The 13,619-nt window shown below is 40.9% G+C and overlaps 1 protein-coding gene across 6 annotated transcripts in view; it reads right to left on the bottom strand.

Moving 5' to 3' along the window:
- The window catches only part of lrba (LPS-responsive vesicle trafficking, beach and anchor containing), a 178,202-nt gene that overhangs the window by 3,074 nt on the left and 161,509 nt on the right, over positions 1-13,619 (bottom strand). For 4 of the 6 annotated variants that reach the window (XM_030741932.1, XM_030741940.1, XM_030741957.1 and 1 more), the window contains 7 exons: positions 12,766-12,855; positions 10,258-10,435; positions 8,865-8,930; positions 7,019-7,174; positions 4,977-5,144; positions 1,033-1,134; positions 320-516 (listed from right to left, as the gene is read on the bottom strand). In XM_030741932.1, the coding sequence (XP_030597792.1) occupies positions 320-516; positions 1,033-1,134; positions 4,977-5,144; positions 7,019-7,174; positions 8,865-8,930; positions 10,258-10,435; positions 12,766-12,855 (957 nt within the window). The remainder of the gene's footprint in view (positions 1-319; positions 517-1,032; positions 1,135-4,976; positions 5,145-7,018; positions 7,175-8,864; positions 8,931-10,257; positions 10,436-12,765; positions 12,856-13,619) is intronic. The other 2 variants (XM_030741948.1, XM_030741973.1) reach the window with 1 other exon arrangement.

Genomic DNA, 13,619 nt, shown 5'->3' with positions numbered 1-13,619 from the left:
TCCTGCGCTGGAGGGTAGTTAATGGTGTTGGTGTCCAGAGCTGACCACTCCTCTGGAATGTTTTCCACCAGCGTCACCAACGCAATTCGACCTGACAACAGAGCTCTGGATCAAAAGAGCCCTTCCTTCTGGTGTGTGCGGGTGAAAGGGAAAGAACAGATGTGAAGCTGTAAGTTTGTCCCGAGGCACACCGACCTTTACCTTACTCAGATCTAAAACCAAGACCGAGCTTTTAATCAGGGAGAGAGGGCTTTATATGCTGATGTAGTGCAGACACACACGTGCAGGCGCGCTCGCATATGTATGATCATTTCCTCACCTTGACGCTGTCTTCCACTTCCATGTGTCTCAGCAGTTTGCCATTGACACTGAAGAGGCAAAACTGTCCCCTGTCGTAATAGATCACGCAGTGTCCCTCGGCGGAGGACTGGATGAGGCGAGGCTGTAGGCAGTGCTCTGGTCCATCCAGGGTCCGCAGCAGGTCCCCATTCATGGAATGGATCAGACAAGGACCCTCTATGCACGGATAAGGCGAGAAGTTTGGGCAACTTCATTTGCAGCTTGATTTCAGCATTAATTTACATTTTTAAGTTTGATTTTTGTTTATCTTCGGTGCAGTTTTATACCTACAGCACATATGCTTTTGTTCTTTTTGCCCTCAGTTATTTAAAAAAAATCACTTCATATCTTGATTATAGCTGATATCATACATACTGTAGTAACTCATATGCATATATACAGTATGAACGGGATATGTGTAATCCTGTATATATTAAAGTACTCACTGTTACAGTTTTCTGTGCATCAACTCTGCAAAACACCTGCTCATATGCCACTCGTATTACACTCAGTTAACTGTTTCTTACATCTTATTATGACTGCATACTTTACGTGTGTTCCTAATATAGTGGCTGCTGAGGTTTATACACAAACTGTCCTTTGTCTGCCGTTTGTTTTATACCTGAACTAATAATAACCAGCAGAAGTACAGATTTGCATTTTGGGCATAAATACAGAGACTAACAGCCTCACCTTTGCAGCCACTGATGACGAGACCCAACTCAGCGCACACACTCGCACAAGTCACTTCACAGTCATGGCCTGTTAGGATGGCCCTCGGTGTGGTAAATGCTGCTGGGAAAACACAAAACAATCCTGATATTACCATATGCAATACTGCTTTTTGGTCACTAGAGGGAGAACAAGGTAAAAATAAAATAAAATTCTTATTGATTGGCGTAGTCTTCTAATTGCATTCACTGCTGGAGCTACAAAATGTTTGCTTCAAACTATAAAAAATATTTATGAACAAAGAGACATTTTTAAAATTGCCTAAAGGCTGTTAACATGCTCAGCTTGGAGGTTGCTTTACATGTTATTTACACGGATGCGCTGCAATTTGTTGCACAGTCTTTCTCCCCTCATTCACTCTCCCTTTCAAGCACTTGTCACCAAAGGCCTCCTCCTATGTTTAAAACCCTTCTCCCCCTGACTGCCTTCACTGGATCCAGATGTTTCTGCGTTTGACAGAGAATGAGAGCCAGAGGGAGAACGAGTGCGTTATGAAGTTTGTGTGATTTTTTGTTTTGGTTTGAGCTGTCAGGGTTAGCGACAAAACAAAATCGGCCGTTACTTCTCCATCTGTCTTCTGTCTGTAAGCACACGCACCCGCATAAATATGCTCTCACACACACACACACAGTCGCATCTTTGGACTTTTCTGCATTTTCAAATATCGGGGTCTTCAGTGACCCCAGCATTTCGACCAACTCAGTTAATTGGAAACAACTATAAAACGGATGCAGGCCTGCAGAAATTTCTGTGTTCACGAAGGATATAAATAAGAGTTTATGTTTAAAAGACATTTTGATTCAACTGCAAGGTCTTTTTGGAGGTTGTAGTTTAAGATAAGAAACTCTTTGTTGTCCCAGAAGGAGATTTGTCTTGGGCCGAAGTCCACTAATCTGAAAACTAAAACTGTGTCAAAAAAGCATTTTAGCAAATGGAAATAAAAACACAAGCTAGGCTTATGAAAAGTAACTGAAATTATACTTTGTACTTTAAAAACAAACTAAACTAAAATTAAAATACAGAGCATATAGGTCAAATGTGTCAATACATTAAACATGAGGAGGTATGGGTGTGTATGCTCACTGAGACTTGAGACATCTACATAAGCTGTGAGTCAAGTGTTTGTATAGTAATATCTAACTTCATTTTGCCCCTGACAAATAACCCTATATTATAACAATTAAAAGACTAGTAATAAATTAATAAAAAACCAAAACATTCCAAACAATTAAAAAACTCACTTTGCAAACTAGTTAAGGCTTTCTGTTGAGATAGTAACTGGTTTTTAATGATCTGTTTTCCTAACTTTCACTATTTTGCGCAGAGCTTTGTGACTACATGTCAGTGAAAAGCAGCTTATACACTTAAAACTAATTTGAATTGAAGATAAAATTATAAATGATAGAAAATGAAGAATAATTATGAAGCCCAAAACTATAATCTAATATGTATGGCATAAAATAGATGCAAAGACAATCAGTATTAATAATTATCATCAATATAAATGATTAGACACACAAAACTGATCAATAAGCGGCAGATGTAATTAGAAGGATTAAAAAAATAAGATATTAAGTCCATAAACACATCAATATGGCAAAAACTATATATATAAAACTAACAATATTAATCTAAAAGGTGACCTACAAATTTCAGTGTCAGCTTTATGCCAAAAGCTTGTTTGGCTTAGTGTTAATGTGTTGTGTGTATAGATGAATGTAGACTCTGAGTATCTACAGTTCACGAAGGACCTGAGGAAAAATAACTAAGACGAAGGCCAAAGAAGAACATGAAAGGCTGGAAACCAGATCTGCAAATACAATGTCCACAAATTAGATAACACAAATACACAAAATAAGTTCAGCCACACTGTATTTGCTACCAGTCTGTACTGAACATGAGCCATGTGATCACACAGCTTATCAAAGAGTCTTTTGGAAGTAGGGACAGATAGTTTTGCATTCACTGGCTGTATAGCATCTCTGTATAGCAAGACACAGAATATAAAATATGTTGTGTCTTTTAGCAGTCTTTGTGTTTGTCTCATTGCAAAGCTGGAATGAAGGGATGGGTATTCTTCTTTCCTCCCTTTCCTTTAAATTTCTCTAGACAATCACGGTTCCATATTGAGCAGAGAAGAAGTTTTAAGTGTGGACACATCAGCTCAGCCTGTACTCCCCGCCTCAATACATAAGAGCAAAATGTATCAACCCCCAGTGATCACGGTCTCATGGTCCCTCACACCAGCAAATGTCTCTTCATTTGTTTATGTTTAAAATGAGGCGGTAACTAAAACACCAGTCTGTGAAGTCTGTCTGATTCAAATGAATTTGTGATACAGTCATTACGCCGGCTGCTGCTTCGTCACTTTGCGTGCAGCATTGAAAAGACAAATTAACTAGTTGTATTCCCGTGTTGTTGTTTTTGGGCCTTAGAGTGGCAGAAGTGAATACAAACCCGAGCTAAAATTACTATAACATACATTTACATGTATTTTCTCATGTAGGTATATCTTTACCAATGAAAGATATTTTCTTTTTAATAAAGAGTGAGCTCAAAACAACAGAAATACTCTAGTTCTTAAATAAATGCCACACAGATGATTCCTATGAGGTATCCAGCAGATGGCAGTAGTGTCTGCAAAATCTGCTGCTGTGTACAACATGTGGCTGCAGCAGGAACAAAGTGTGCATAGGTCAATGTGTGCATGTGCATATCAGCCATTCAGATGCATTTGTGTCAAGCTTATGAAGTGAGTGGGATGTCCACAGAACATTATGTATCTAAAGGAATGTGTGTGTGTGTGTTTGAGTCGTGTGTGTGCAGGCTTTAGCTTTAATGCATTTCTGTGTTTGGAAGAGGAATAAAGAAAGGTCTGCTGTCTGTATGCATTTTGTTAGTGTGTGTGTAGCAGAACTTCATGTCTGGGGGAGCCTCCTGCGGTCGGGGGCAATGGAGCATCACATTGTGGTGGTGATGAGATGAGATGACGACTGCTTTGTCTGCTCCTCTAGCTTCAGCGTGGTAACCAGCTCTGAGTTGACTGAGGTTAGACTGACGCACACTTAAAAGGACATGTACAGCACATGCATGGAAACATTGTCTTTTTAGAAAATGTGCAGCTAAACCAGTATTTTAAATTCACTGTAATCCAGTAAATAAGTTAAAAAAAAATAAAATCCTTTTTTCTTCACTCTAAAATCCTGTATGTGGATGTGTTAGTGGACTATCATCTACACTCTGTACTCTAGATCATAAAGCAATACAGCTTATTAACCAAATCGCAATTTGTCATAAATTTCATTCCACTTGTAATGGATCACTTATCATCATGTACGCCAATCTAAGCTGACCAAATTAGCACCGAGGAGGCTAAGAACTGAGCAATGTGTGCGCGATGCTTTGATCATGGCTAATGCCATCTGTTATGGTAACGTAAGGGAGGCCCTTGACATTTTTCACTTTTATCAACTAAGGTGACCCCGTGGCCCTCGGATGGTGGTGAACTTTCATGTGCTGGCCGACGACCCCCAACATCACATTTAACGTCTCTAAGTGGCCCTCACTTTCACTCACATTAAAGACAGGTTCTCACACACACACACTCACACACCACAAACCATATCTGGCTTCACAGAAACACACACAGGCACGCACAATCACAGACACATTATCGAAAGCTGTTCCTGGTGCGACAGGGCTGCGAAATCCAATCTGTATGCAGGAGGCCTAGCCTGGTCAGACGAAACTAGTTGTTACTTTACAGAGGGAGGCCGTAAATCACACAGTCACAACTGTCTGCAAGAGAGAGCTCGGAGAAGAGCTGCGTGCGTGCGTGTGTGTGTGTGTGTGTGTGTGTGTGTGTGTGTGTGTGCGTGCTCTCGCATATCAGGCTGTGCACTTACTGCCTGGGCTCTCTCCAATGCTGCTGTGCCTTCCGTTCCAGTACCACAACAGCAGGGTGGCATCCCGGGAGCCTGACAGGACGTAGCAGTCGCCTCCGATGTACGACTCGGAGCGCGCCATACACGTCACCACATCCCGATGCCCAAACACTATCTGGGTCAGTTTGCCTACAAAAGCACACAAATTTTCAGGCATGTTCTTGGTCACCAATATTCATTCTTCTGTAAACAGCAAAGGAATGAGGTACTTATAAATAGATTAAAACATCTCAACAATAAGGGAGATATGGTTTTTCATATTGCAGTAGTTCTTTTGAACTTCCCACCATGCGTTTGTTGATCATCTGTCTGCTTGGCTCGTTGATCCACACAAGATCAGACTTCTACTAATTCCCAGACAAGAATAAATATTTGCTTCGGCTTTGTGTGTGCGCCTGTGCACGTCCAGGGCGTTCTGTGTGTATATATAAAGAGGCTAATTGCTGTCAGATTTCCAGACCACAGCCCCACTGTCTAGCTGTCTAATACTCATTACGCTCCTCATATTGTGACCTCTGCAGTCAAACAGTGGGTAGTTTGCAACACATGACATTTCTGTCTGGGTGTCAGAATCGCTACCCACTGGATAATTAAGTTGTATCTCACTGAAAACGATGAGGATTATTATGAAACTTTCAAAGAAGAACAGAGACATCAAAGATGTAAAATGTTTGACATTTTTATAAACGCTGAAAATAAGTAATGACGGGTGCTGCAATAATGGCTACCACGCACCTCATATTAAACTCTCTCTAATGCTCACACGCATGCGTTCACACCGCCAAATTAAACTGGATGTGTGTGTGTGCGTGCCGCTGTTTGAGGCTACGTGTTTTGTGCATGTGTACCAATCAATTCTTGTAATTGATAAAATCCCTCAGTTCTTTAACCTGGGGGATTTAGGGACCTCGGTGGCAGCTGTTGAGCGTGTGCGATTAAACTGTGTTCACGTTCCAGTCGCACACCCCGGTGGCAGTCGCACAATAGAGCTATCTCTGTGCTCCCATCCCTCCTTGCCTCCCTCCTTCATCAAAGACAGGGAGGGCCTGGCCTGTAGAAATTGAATTGGAGCCTGTTGTATAGATGTGTGTAGTATTCTGAATGAGGCGGGTGGAGGGGAGCATTGAGGAGTGGGGTACAGAGATGAAGCTTCAGACAGTTTCATTTAGGACCCCTGACCTGATGGCATTTGTGTGTGCATGAGAGCGAGTGAATTGGATGTGTGTATGCAAGTGGTATTCAGGCTTTCAGGTGATGCTACTGTGAAAAACAGTAAGTTAACCACTGCTTCTGGGAAGAAATCACACTGAATGAAAGCAACCTAAACAAGAAGTTTTGTACTGTAAGGGTTTTTAAATATTAATGCAGCTTAGTGGTAAAATTGGCTTTGAAACTGCTGACCACACACATGCTTTGAACTGGCACAAAAAAGGAAAACTGTGGCAAGTAGTACTGTAAATGTAGAACACTTCCAAACGTGGGATACTTGCCACAACTACAGGAAAGCTGAACACAGACTCAGTGGTAAAGTACATAGACTGTGTGCTGTTTTATTTATAAAGTAATGCCTGAATTTTAAAAGCTAATAGTCATATGTTCATTATGTTACATAATTTGATAGTTTTGGGGGGGAAAAAAAAAAAAACACTGATATCATTGTTTGGTCTTTACCCAAGCAGAAGTTGTATGCCTGTCCTGAGGATGGAGCTAAAGGAAAGCCAGTGGAGGGTTATTCATTTTTAATTCCAAGTTCATTTGGATTAATTGTTTCTAAATATGCTGTGAACTTCCATACAGCCAAAAAAAAAAAAAAAAGGTAGGAAACACTGCATGATGATGTGAAAGAAGCTCAGTTACACTTCTGAAATGCAAAAACATCCAAGTGAAGCTCTGATGTGAAGAGACTGATGCACAGATTACTTATTCATAATCCTGCTTCTTTAGATAGATTTACATTACACCAAACATACATTTCTGACTGCACACAATTGGTGAAACAATACCTGTATCAGTGGAGTAGACCCGGAAGCTCTTGTCCCAGAAGCCACACAGAAGGATGAATCGGTTGTCGGCTGTGATAACAAAACACTGCGAGCTGATCTGAATGCTCTGATCCAGCAGGTCTGAGATCTGCCGACGGTGAGTACCCATGTTACTGGCTAGAGAGGACGAGAGGAGATAAAAATAAAAGGTCACATGTTGAAAATGTACAGATGTGCAGAGAAGTATGAAAGCTGGAGCGTGATCCGACAAAGCCTTTACTGTTTTATATCAACGATTTTCAAAGAGCTCACACTTAGTGCACCTCCACTAGGGTTTCAGCGCGGGGTGCAAAGAAGATTTGTGAGGGAATACATAAAACATCCTAGAGGTTAAGTTTATAGGGACTTCACATTTTCTACGAGAGTCTAAGAGCCTGAGTAATATAGAGCGTGCCGTCGTCACCCCACTCAAGAAAGAACAGACCCAGACCCATCTTGGTCGTGTAATTAAGCCAAGTTGGTCAGAAGCAAATTTACTAACATTCTCATTTCCATGAGAGGCATCTTTTTTCTTTTCTAGAAACATTTTCAGTGTGAAGGACTTCTTATTTGATGGGGTCAAAAGCAATGGAGAACAGGTGTCAGAGAAGATTGAGAAAGTCCAGCATATCTGCTACAAATAATACTTCAACCAATTTTTAACATTCCCCAAAGCCACAGATGGCTCCACACTCATCCTCAATTTACTGTGTTTAGCTCAGGCTCCTCCTGGAATGCAAACAGTGTAAATATATTGCCGACATGAAAAATCCCAGCTACATGTACCTCCTCCAAAACGCGCACACACGCACGCATGCACGCACAGCACCACAAAAATATATTTAGCACATTATTTATTCTTTAGTGTTGAAATACTGACAAATAATAATGTAAGATACACAGTAAACATTTTAGAGGATAAATATACTCCACAAACTGTGCATTCAGTGAGAAATAACACGTGCTGAAACACAGAATACCAAAACACACTGAATGTTTAAATACTGATGCACAGATAAGATTTCTTTTATTCTGCCTCTACAGCGAGGAACTGAAGCAGAGAAATGCAGCACTGTGCGTGCAGATAAAGATGAATATCTGAGGTTCAACCCTGGTTATTTTCAGTAGTCTTTGGGAAGGGGGAAAAAAAAAAAAAAGGTGTGTGAATATGGTCTGATGAGACTCAAAGAGACCACAACAGCGAGAGAGAAAGAACAGCCCCCCTTGCAGATGTGCATGAGATTGCAGGAGGCTGCAGGAAAGTAACAGAGATGGGAGCAGATAGAGGTGGCTCGTCTCTCCCTGCTCTCTGCCGGTGCATCCCATACATCACTGCAGCTCGGCACTCTTCTCCTGCTCATCAACAAGTCGTGAAGGATGAGAGGCGCCCATATTGTCCTGACAGCCGTCCGCCGTGCATTCTCAATCACACATTATTACCACATTCATATTCATTTCCATTGACACGCGTCCTTTCCCTCCGCTCAAATTAAACCAAAGAGGATGCAGAGAGGGAGGGAGGAAAGGGACGATGGAGAGGGAGAAAGAGGGGGAGTTGATGATGAAATGCCGGCCTAGGCCACAGCTCATTGCATTCCAATTTGCATGCAAATGGTTTAGTGTGAGAGCAGGGCCTATATCATCACGAGTGAACTAGGGCAGAGGCTGAGAAACAACTAATCTACTGTCCAGGGACACAGCCCAACAGACTGCCATGAGTCACCAAGATGCCAGCAAGATTCAGGCACAAATCCACACAAAAACTCATTTCATTCACATATAAAGCTCTCGTGTGTGGATTCTCCAGCAGTAATAAAGGACAGGGTACCTATTAGAGGGTCAATTTCCACAGGAAGTTGGTACTGCTGGTCCTGCACCGTTGAGCTCTGATGACCTGACAGAGAAGAAGACAGAGTGTATTAATATTGCAATTGTCTGGCCTTGCGAAGTGGGTGCTGGTTTGAGGTCATTATAACAGTGAAAAACTATAACCATAAAGTCAGAGGCTCAAGAGTCATTCCACAAATTAGACATCAATGCTGTCAAAAAGCTATCGAGGCCCTAAGGAACAAGAAGTACTACAAAATGACAAAGTCATCTATAATATTGTCACAGTTCATGATATTCATTCAAACTAACTAATTTGAAACTGGCTCTGGACAGCTTTCCAACATATATCCATTATGTTTAGAAAAACAAAACAACTGATTGTACTGTGAGGTAACAATTTGACATTTTTAATCAAAACTTTTACCTTTCTATTTCAACTGTTAACCCATACAGTTAACAAGCAATTCCTAAAATTACAGCTTTTTATTTATAGTCTCAGCTAACTGCTGTACTGTATTTCAACTCAATTAGTTTAGCTATGTATTTTTTGGTTTGCCACCTTACACTGTTTTTTTTTTAATTTTACTTTTAGCTAGATTTTATTTTTTTTAAAAGGCTTATATATATATATATATATATATATATATATATATATATATATATACGCTTAAGTGTGTGTATTGTCCACCTGTCACATCTGTGCTAACATTTTAAAAATTAAATGTGAATAAGGCGTGCTTACTTGACATTTTGCTTTCAACACACTCAGGAACAATCTGACATTTTAGATTGCTAATTTGAGACAATTTTTTGGTAACTTTGGTCTGCACATCTTTTATAAAACAGAATCCAGCAAGTGCCTGCAATTAATTGACTAGTTCTGAGCAGGACTATTGTGTTTATTTTACCAGCACAGGACTACAATTTGTCTAATAATTCTACTCATGGATGAGGTTTTATTCTGCCGAAATCTGATCAGTGTTCATCCTCATAAACTCAGATATCAAATTTAATGTGTCTTCTAGGGCAGGATAGATGTTGAGTAAATAAGGTTTTGTATAGTCAGCAGCTGATGTATGGAGGTGGACATGAGACCTAATGCTGGCTGCTACATGTGTCACATTTGATACTGCTATCTAGCAGACACAGTCAACTGTCTCCCAAATCAACGTCCATCCTACAGAGACAAGACGGGTCAGTCTTCTGATAAATTAGAAGCTAAAGTATGGAGGAGAAGTGAATAGAAGCAGCATGAAAACAATTATGTAAAAACAAACAACACTTGGTTAAATAAAACGGACTGTTTCTGTTTGCCTGAAATATAATCGGAGGCAAAAATTTTATTATTATTTGAGTATTATTATGTGTGCTCATGGACACAAGTGTCTTACCTGTCAAGCCATGCCACTTGTTGACAGCAAAGAGGCGGTTGGCGGTGACAGTGATGATGGCAGGTGACGTCAGACCTGGCTGGGTGTTGGCCGCTACGTGTGTCACAGGAGAGTTGGATGGGAACTTCAGTACCATGATAACATCCTGCTGCATCTGCTCCGTAAACATCAGAGGGGTCTGCAGGAGAAGATACTGTTATGGGCCCCGGGACAGACAAAACGAATAAGGGAAGAGGGGGGAAAATAGCCGAGGTGTGGAGCGGCAGACGGGGAGCAAAACACAAAGATGAGGGAAGCAGACCCAGTTGGTGGTAGCGTGGAGGAAAAAAAAAAAAAAAACAGAGGGAGAGGGAGGAAACAGAAGGCCAGAGAGAAAGTTAGGAGGCTTGAGCAGGATAGGACTCAGCAGCGGTTAAGCTAGGACAGAGTTCAGTCAAGAGCATGAGCAGAGAAGGCAAGAGGTTGCTTTTGAAACAACACGACAGTAAACTAGGAGAGAATGTCTGAACATTTACTGCACACAGTTTCAGGATTTTCAGTGTTTTAACCGAGAAACTAAAACATCTGAAAATTGTTGTATAAGACAAATCCCACCCTCTCACAACTGTCATGCAATGCATATTTTACTTCCATTACGCAGAATAAAGTAGATACTATATAGAAGGTACTACAAGGCAACATTTACATAATAGATTTCACAAGCTGACTTCATTTCAGTTGTTTACGGTTTACAGTGTGATGTGGAAACCTTATAAGTTCTAGAAGTTTCTTTAAAACGAGGAAGAATGAGCAGATGTAAAAGAAGGATTTTAAAAATATTTGAACTATTTTAAAGAAAAATCCAAATAAAATCCATATTATTAATAAAAGAAGGGATTTTTGTGTGTGTCTGGAGGGGAGGGAAGGATTTTTAAGCAGCGTTTTTTAACCAAAATATGGTTCAGAATTACTGTACAATGCAGTGTGTATATAAAATGTTTTAAATTCCTTTAAGCAATTTTTTTGAGTGATACTGATCTAAGTGATCGGCCTGCTTATCAACCTGATGAGCACATCAACAATAGTTCATTGCATAGTTTATAAAATATATATCTAAAAAGAAACACCCAGTGAGCCCTGGGTGTTTTGGTTCTTTTTACACTGCTTGTTTTTTTTTAATTAATAACCCCCAAAATATTAAATTTACAGTAATTAAGAAAAAGGAAAGTCCATGTAAACAAGTAACTGATTTTCAAAACTTGGTACTGTCAGCTGACTAAACGATTGGCACTACACAAAGAGAAAGAAAATGATGGCAACTTGATATGTTGCATTAGATTTATTCTTGTAAAAGCTGAACAGACAGTAGGAGAGAACATCTCTAAAACAGTCATAACAAAAAAGTAATTTCATTGACCTATCAGACTGTTTCCTCTGCTTAGACAGGTTCTACAGCCATTTATAGAGTGTTTGTACTAAGCAGCTCTAACAGAAAGCTATTTTCCTCCTTGTGTGTAAAGAAGAGGAACATCAGTGTTTAACATCAGGAACAGACCTGAGTAAATCCGGTGTGTCTGACAGCTAACCAGAAGCACTGACAGTATCATTACCACCAGCATGGGCAGATGCCGACACTCTGACAACACGCTCGCACGAAAGAGGATGGAGAGAAAGTAGAGAGGAAGATCCGAAAAAAAGAGCAAAGAGAACAGTGTGTTCTGGAGGAATATGCAGCTGCAGGGAGGAAAGTAAAGTGTCTGAAAAATGGCGCCTGAATATTATGTTTGAAAACTATAGCGTGGTGGTGTAAAAATAAAAACATTACACAGGAATTCACCCGTACAGTTAGGCGGTGGATTCAAAGCAATCGTCTGCGTTTGTGTCTGTGTGTGTACGTGCACGCTGGGTGGTGGTCTACAGCCAGCTGTCAGCACCACAGGGACACCACACTAATAGGGACTCATGGGGCCTCGGTCCATCACAAGCAGGCACACTGACTAAACTCCTTGGCCCTTAAAGGGCCGTCACATCAAAACTTCCATTTGTTGTTCTCTTTCGCTGATCTTCTTTTTTTTTCCAGCTCAGGTGGGAAATCTGGCTCAGACCCAGGTTTCCAGCATGAAGCCATGCTGTTCCCCCGAAAACGTCTTTCGAAACGCACATGCACACAAATGTTTGTGATCTCTCCCTTTCACACACACCTCACTAATGACGAGTGAGGGGATCCTTTCAAAACCAAGACTTTATTTTCCCACAGTGGTAGATGGAGGAGGAGGACAGAAGGCAAAGGAAACATGAAAAGAATAAGTCACAAATTAAACAGAACAGTTATTGGGGGCAGCGCAAAAGGTTTTTGCCAAGTGCTGACCAGAGATCAAAGACAGAACTGGACAGGCAGAAGAACTGATGATACAGCAGCTCAGTTGACTTCTAACCTCCCAGAGCATAAACTGGAGAATTAAAAAGTACTGGAGCATGTGCATGCATGCATTTACTGGATATTTGTTAGTCTGCACGCGCACCACTCACCACTTGCATGGCCGAGCTTCGGGGTGGGTGTGGCTCGATAAGCAACTGGCAGGGGGTTTGTCCGAAACTCCGAATTTGAGACTCCACGGCCTGAAGGGGGGAGGAATAAAAAAAAACACAGAAATAAGAGATGTTAGGGGTATTTCCTTTCACTTGAATTGTTCTTTGATAACTGTGCCCTGTGATCTATTTTAATGAAACAATAAGAGCTCAGTTTATATGTGAAAAATGATTATACTCCATACCATTGTGTGTGAAGGTCACATTATTATCTGATAAATGCTATGACAACCTAAGATTAATGTCTAAAAGAAAACAAAACAAAGAGGAATACAAAAGCCCATAGAGCCAGGGAAAAATGCATGCACTTGTGCTCAAGCACACATGGACACGGTCTACATATAAACACACTTTTTCACTGTCTGACACTCACTCTCCCTTGCACACACATTTACACACAAACACCAATTTATCCTCCACAACCACACAGAATCAGAGCAGGGCTGGGCAGGCGGGCTTGTAGGCTTGGTTAGGTGGTGTTAATGAAGAGGTATAGGACCATAAATGTCACAGCAGACGCCGGCTGAGCAGCCTCTGGACATCATCACACAGCTCACTGTCAGGCCAACTAGCACAAAGTGGGAACACACCCACAGGACAATGTGGACAGATGCGCTGCAGCACTTTTGCCTATCAGACTGTTCTTTCGGATTTTTACAGTTATAGATTTAATATTAACCAAATTATTGCTTAATTGTTAAATAGTGACCTCTTCACAGGAGATGGAGAATCCAAACACCACAGACTGAACAACAGGGAGAAAACCTGAGAAAATTTCAGAAAATGGAACCAGC

The sequence above is a fragment of the Archocentrus centrarchus genome, chromosome 1 (assembly GCF_007364275.1).
Source record: "Archocentrus centrarchus isolate MPI-CPG fArcCen1 chromosome 1, fArcCen1, whole genome shotgun sequence".
NCBI classification, from domain to species: Eukaryota; Metazoa; Chordata; class Actinopteri; order Cichliformes; family Cichlidae; genus Archocentrus; species Archocentrus centrarchus.
The sequence above is the reverse complement of the archived record's forward strand: the minus strand, read 5'-3'. Positions and strand labels throughout refer to the sequence as shown.